This window comes from Drosophila elegans, unplaced genomic scaffold, assembly GCF_018152505.1.
Source record: "Drosophila elegans isolate 14027-0461.03 unplaced genomic scaffold, ASM1815250v1 contig_133, whole genome shotgun sequence".
NCBI classification, from domain to species: Eukaryota; Metazoa; Arthropoda; class Insecta; order Diptera; family Drosophilidae; genus Drosophila; species Drosophila elegans.
In genome coordinates this window covers 1,505,655-1,512,535 of record NW_024545499.1, presented here as the reverse complement: position 1 = coordinate 1,512,535, position 6,881 = coordinate 1,505,655, and the positions used below count along the sequence as shown (strand labels likewise).

The 6,881-nt window shown below is 42.8% G+C and overlaps 1 protein-coding gene across 1 annotated transcript; it reads left to right on the top strand.

Moving 5' to 3' along the window:
- On the top strand, positions 1 to 2,690 carry LOC108147368 (adenosine kinase). The gene is made up of 3 exons (XM_017273804.2): positions 1 to 631; positions 722 to 877; positions 1,627 to 2,690. Exons 1-3 carry the CDS (start codon positions 552 to 554, stop codon positions 2,486 to 2,488), a joined length of 1,098 nt encoding a protein of 365 aa, XP_017129293.1. The 5' UTR covers positions 1 to 551; the 3' UTR covers positions 2,489 to 2,690.
- Positions 2,691 to 6,881: the final 4,191 nt, after the last annotated feature.

The following is a 6,881-nucleotide window of genomic DNA, read 5'->3' as shown; positions in this document are numbered from 1 at the left end:
TTGGTAAATCTTGGCACATTACAAAGATAATTTATGTAATGCGCTTAACAATTGAGTCGCATAAATTAGACAATAAAGTCATTAGGGATAGTTGATGGCATTTCGAGTTGAGTTCTGACTCACATAATTTCCCTGGCAAGGAACGAAAAACTGAACTTCGACGCCAGCGCAGTGCCGAAAGCTCTTTGTTATTGAAAACCCAATCAAAGTCAAAAAAGTCAAAAAAGTCGAAAAAGTCGAAACAGACAAGCGAGCTGAGAAGTGGCAGGAAAACAACAAAGAGTTGCTCTTTGTAAGCCGCGAAAAAGGCGAAAAAGAAGTTGCCCCGATCCGAACTAATTGCCCGAAATGGGCTAGATGGGAAAAAACAAACACGCTGGCGAAAGCGAGATAAAAACACCGGGGCAAACCGGCCCGAGCATTCAGTTCTCCGTCGGACGACAAAAGCGGCGGACCATTATATTCGCTTGGTTTCCATCCGTGGCTCCGTTCACATCGCACCTCGCAAATAGAACGCGAAAATCTCGGATCAGCGTTAATTTTTGCATACAATGGAGTTCCTGAGCAACGTGTACGCGATGGTGTTCGGCGGCAGTCCGTCCACCGACGACACGCAAGGGGCTTTCCACACGTGAGTAGTTCGGCTCGGAAAAGCTCATTCGCGAGAAACCCCCTTTGATTTTCGGGCTTTCCCATTTTCCCACTTTCCCACCAATTCCAGACCGCGCAAGGTCATCTGCTTTGGCAATGTGCTGCTCGACCGCCTGGTCAAACTCGAGGATCCGAAACTCCTGGAACGGTTCGGCCTGCAACTGGGCTCCAAGGGCGAACTGGACATGGAGAAGCTCAACCAGTTGGCCGCAGAAGCCTCAGAGAGGTGGGTAGATCACTATTTTGACCACGCAAGAGGTAACTTATCTTTGACACACTCAGTCTAGCTTCTATAATCATAGAGTCAATCTTCATGGGAATACCCTTACAATACTAGTTTTATTTTACAAATATCAAATCAATATAAAAAAAAGAGTTTTTTAATATTTCATGTAATTTTGCTCTCTCTTACTTAGTTTTTGATTTTTGATTTTGAATTTAGGCTAATAAAAAATTATAAACTATATTCTTTAGGATATTTATATAAGATAAGCTACATCAGACAAGTTTTTATTACAAGTGTCAGTCTTTTTCTAGACTCTATGCCATTGGTCCAAAAAAAGGTTTTGACCTCAACTGTTACTTCATTTCGAGTTTTAACTAAACCTTCTTTTGATAGTATTGTGTAACTGGCTAAGAATAAAATTCTGTTTAGGTCTAAATTACAATAAAAGTAAAAGAAAAAAAAAACAATTAGGCATACCATATTTGACTCACAGACTATTTGGCTGACTCTATTTTCAAGTAACAAGAAAACTGTTTCTGCGGAGAGAGACTTACTTAAGTTAAGGAAGTCGGAGATGGAGATGATTTAATATCTTGAGTAACAATGTTGAATGTCATAAGTGCGTAGGCAACAAATGAGAAATGTTACAAAGTTAAACTATCAAAAATCATGATCGTAACAAAGTAAAGATGTCAAACCATAGCTGTCCTTCTTGCTACATTTAATAATCCAATTTAAATCCCTTTCAGCTCGCAGTGCCTTACAAATCCGGGTGGCTCAGCCCTCAACACAGCCCGCATCCTGAAGCAACTGGGCACCGATGCCCTCTTCTTCGGCGCCGTCGGAGCTGACAAGCACGCCGAGGAGCTCCGCTCGATCTTCCGGGAGCGCGGCATCGAGGCCAGGCTGCAGACCGTCGAGGAGGCGCACACCGGGCAGTGCGTGTGCCTCATGTACCAGGACAACCCCACGCTGTACGCCAACATTGGGGCCTCGGCCCAGTTCGAGGTGCAGACGCTGAGCCACGCCGTCAGCCACGAGGGCCAGGGCTTCTTGCGGCCCGTGGAGCGGAAGCAGATCTTGTACGTGGAGGGCTTCTTCGTGCCGCGCAGGGAGGAGGTGTGCGACTACATAGTGCAGCACCTGGTGAGGGAGCGGCGGCGACTGGCCCTCAACCTCAGCGCCCCCTACATTGTGCGGCAAAATGCCCAGGCCATGCTGAGGCTGGCCCGCGTCGCCTTCTTCCTGTTCGGCAACCGGCAGGAGTTCGAGGCGCTGGCCGAGGCTGCTGGAGGATTCCGAAATGTCGACGAACTGGCGGAGAATCTTCTTCAGTCCGGCACCAAGGTCATCTTCGTCACAAACGGCAGTGCCGGCGTCCAGGTGATCACCAACTACGTCGAGGAACTGGCTGCTCCCGGTCCGGTAAACTTCGAAGACTATCGGGCTCAGCGCGTGGAGCAGCTGGTGGATGCCACTGGCGCCGGCGACGCCTTTGTGGCCGGATTCCTGCACGCCTGGCTGGAGAAGCGCTCGCTGGGCGAGTGCATCCGCATGGCCTCCACCGTGGCCGCCAAGGTCGTCACCCAAGTGGGCTGCAATCTGCCCTAGGCCGACGACGTGCATCGCAATCTCAGCAAGCGCAAAACAAAGCACCAAAGTAGGATAATAGCTTGTAATAATTCCCGTAATCTTCACAAACTTTAGACTTAGTCAAACACTTATCCACGGTAGGCCACAAGCAATCATCTTAGTCATAATTTGACTAATAAAAGTGATTTATACCTCGTCCAATGAAGGATAAGAATGAAAATTTAACTATGTTTTATTCATTTCTTTATGTGTATAGCAGGGCTGCCCTTCATAAGAATTCTATTTCGCAATTAAAACTGGCCAGTTAAGAAACTATACTATAAGTTAGGGAGTTCCATAAATCTACGTTACATGACTAATATTGACAGGCACAAGAAAAGGTATAATTATATTTATTATTTAAATTACTTTTTGATGAAGCAAAACCGAAACTGAAAACCTGAACAAACGTGACGTTAGGGAGTCATCTGGAACTGTGCTGAATAATACAAATAAACCTATGAATAGGTAGCACTCTGCCATAGAACATTAGCTTTGACCTTCGAAAGAACGCGGAGATAAAAAATTAATATGTTCAGTGGAAAATGTGCCCACATCTAATCAAGTCATGCTATGAAATCAGTGAAACACTCTTTTTAATGTTTAAATATAGATTTGAGAGAAAAGTACAGTGGGACCAATGATTCCACTACTATAAATTTATTTGGTAATACCGAAAATACTATTTTTGAAGAAGTATTGATTGTGACAAGCTGTTCAAATTTTGTATAAATTAAAACACAATTCCTCTTGTTCTGAGTTAAACAGTTTGGTAGTTTTGATATCCACTGTACGTGTATACATACCCACGGTGTATTTTAATATTGGCCAGATAAATGAAAGCTTATATACGGCTTGCGATTGTTCGACCTCAATTGGCTTATTAATACGATTGCATTATTCACTCGATCGCCGGAGTTCCCACCGGCCTGTACCGTTGTGTGAATCGTCATCCGAAGTGGTTATCGTACACTTAATTCCCCCAGAGATCCCCGGGTACACATATCTTTTTGCGCTGGTGCGGTTCACATTCTTTGCGATGCTTTATTATCCGCAAACAAACGATTCTCATTTTCCTACGGCGGTTTACTCATACATCTTGTATGGGCGCTGTACATCCCACACGAGTCAGTCAATAAGTGACGACTTGGCCCAAAGAGAGCTCGCATGCCCAGATGCCATCAAAGCGAATTCCGCATTTTTGCTGGCTGTGGACTGGATTGGGGGTGGATCGGGGCTGGGGATTGTGCTTGGGTGACACACATGTTTGCGAATCGTTAACAAAAACTAAGCCGCATTTGGCATGCTTGTGTAGGCAGGGCGAAGACTAAGGCCCAAACCAGCTGATGCCAGAGGAGCAGGAACCCTGGTAACAATAAAGAAGTCCGGGCTTAGGCCGAAAGCAATTCCGCACTTTAAAGGCCAACTCCCGGATCAGCGTGGTGAGCTGCCTAATTGGCAAGAAGCCGCTTAAGCGGGCTAAGTGGAGCCGGTAAATGGCAGTGGGAATGTGGCAAAGTCAATATTGGCACACCCAACCCATTGAGTGTATCGAGGGTCCTGCTTAAATCACAACATCCTGCCCTGTTAATTACTCGATATTAATTTTATACAGCCTGGGTGGCATCCGAGGAACCTTTCCCCAGTCCTCGGCCTGCTTTCTATGCTGTGGCCTCTGGTAGTGCCAATGCCAGTCCTTTCTCGGGTCCGTAATTAATGTCATCGTGTGGTTTACGGGGTTAACAGGCACTCCACTGCGTCCTTATCCCTTTGATGTCTGCGTGTGTGTAATGGCCGTTTCCAGACTAACCCAAGGCTCGACTAAGATCCTCACTAGCATGTGATAATTAAATGTCCTCATTTGCCCTGTTTAGCATTTTAATTTACAATAAATTGTGCTTCGAAAATGGCTGCTGCCAAGGTAATCACCTAAAGAGTACACTTGGAGACTATTAATCCATATTTAAAAGTTCAATTGTTATTTAAACTTAAAGACAATAACTAACTTACACCGAAAATATTCAATAAGTTTATTATATATAATATCAGTAAATATTTTTCAATAATATAAACTAAAGGCTTATAAATTTCACATAATATCCTTTTTTGCAGTTCTTGGATTTGGTTCAGTGTGAAAGTGCACAAAAGGTTTGCCTGCCCAGTTGATTTATGTGCAACGCTGCGTATGAGCAACCAAATGGGGCAGCTGTAACTGACATTGCATATTTGTCCTCCCACTGCCGTTCCCCTCTCTCCCCCCGCGCCTAGTTACTCTGCCGAGCATGTTTGCACAAAATATTGCGCATACGCCGCCAGTGCCCAACCTTCTTTGCCGTTCGGCTTTGTCCTTTCGACTTTTTGCGGCATAACGCGCGGTTAAGTGGCCATAATGTGTGCCTTTATGGGCTTGGCATTGGCATTGGCATTGGACTCCTTTTTGGCTTGGTGGCTTGGTGGCTTCGTGGTCCTTGTCCTGCTCCCATTTTAATTCCTTTGCCGTATTTGCTGAGCCAGCATTGTTGCTGAATTATGTTATGCCAGTCGGTCGCTTGTTGATTTTTATATTGTTTTTTTTTGTGTCTGAACTGGACTTCCTGGACTTTCGGTTGTCCTCTCGACCGGTTGCCTGATAAGCGAACGGGCCAAAATATTTGGCTCTGGCATGTTTGCTCAGTTGTTTGCGGATAATCCGGTTTTATTGTTTAATAAGTCATGCCGGCTATCGCTCCAGACTGTCCAACCTGTCCGCCCTCCCGCGCAATTTTCCCAGAGTGTCTGACCGAATACGTTAGCGGCTCGTTGGCGTTTTGACTGCCTGTGCGTCGGAGCATGGAAGACCTTTTTTTGGTCGGGGATTTCTGGCATGGGCTCGGAGGAGCGTGGCGAAATCGATGGCCAAATTAAATGGGGATTTACATGTTGCCACAGCGAGAGCTTTAATTTAAAGAGAATGTTTGGATGACTCATTTCGTACTGGGACAAAATTGAAGCCCCTGGAATTTATTGTTGAGAAAAAGCATTGTACTTGGGGTTCTACTACAAACTATTTTATTTGAATCCAAAATTATTTGTCTTACTGGAATGGCTTTTTATTATGCAAAGTCCTTTGCACTGTTCGGTTTTTTTCGAATAACTGCAGTTGTAGGACTAAGGACTTAAAAAGAAAAGCTGCAAACTTTTCTTGAATATAGAAATTTACCTAAAACTCTTATTAGCTTGTGGGGCGACTTTAAGAAAATTTTTAACATTTTATAGAACATTTTCATTTACAAATGATAGGAAAAGGTTTAAATTAGGTAAATGGGTTGGGTTTTATTAATGAGTCCATGCTTCCTTACTGTTTAACAACTAGTAGTATAAGTATTTTTGAACAAAATTGCACAAAATGTCATACAGATTTGCAGATTTAAGAATAAGTTTTGAGTCCCACACGAAATGGACTCATATTTTACATATATTGTTAGAACTTTTTGAATACATTAAAAGAATTATGACAATTTATTAAATAGCTTCAAAGCTATTGAATACATACAATATAATAAAAGCGTGACAACATTGATATTAAAATTTATTGAAATGTCGGGTCCTAAAAATCTAGTAATAACGAATTCAAAACTCTGCCTCTGAATTTTTTTTGAATGTTTTAGAACTAATTTCATTTTGTTTCAAACTTATTGCTCAGAAAAGTTTTTAAATGTCAAAACTTTAAATTTGGTTATTGTATGTAAATATAAATAATAATAAACCTGGATAAATTGATAGTGACTATAATAGTCATTATGACATGCTGACATTTAAGTTGCATAATAGAACATGTGGTTTTCAATGATATAAAATATACGCTCCTGAGCTGGGATTTCAGCAAAAATTATGTTGACTAATTATAATGAATGTTGCTCTGGGGCCCGAAAACCAAAAATGGAAATTATAATAGTTCTTTTAACCTTGGAATATTAGATAATTCTGTTGGCGCCATAAAATGACATTTCAAATGCAAATCTCTTTGCCAGACCATCCCATCAGCCCAATCTTAAGTCCTATGGGAATGGCAGTCGCAATCGCACTTCAATTACATTACACTCATCATTAGCCAATTAGCTAAATTATAGGCTGCGCAACGGCAGTTGCCAAATGGCTTCAGTTCCCACTCCAATTACCCATTTCCCATTTACCATTTTCCATTTCCCATTTGCCACTTCCATTTCAATCCCATTCCCATTCCTAGATCCATTTATATGTCAATCGCTACCCCACAGATTGCCTTCCTCGGTGGCGACAATTGGTGCGAAATAAAAGACATTTGCTCAGCACTTTGCGGCACAGTCTGGAGTGGATCTGGAAGTGGAATCAGCTTAGTCAAAAATACGGAGAA

Excerpts from the sequence above, each read along its gene's own strand:
- LOC108147368 (XM_017273804.2), top strand. The coding sequence starts at position 552 with ATGGAGTTCCTGAGCAACGTGTACGCGATGGTGTTCGGCGGCAGTCCG. Across the intron at positions 632-721 it reads ACGCAAGGGGCTTTCCACAC|ACCGCGCAAGGTCATCTGCT; the intron begins GTGAGTAGTTCG and ends CACCAATTCCAG. Across the intron at positions 878-1,626 it reads GCCGCAGAAGCCTCAGAGAG|CTCGCAGTGCCTTACAAATC; the intron begins GTGGGTAGATCA and ends AATCCCTTTCAG.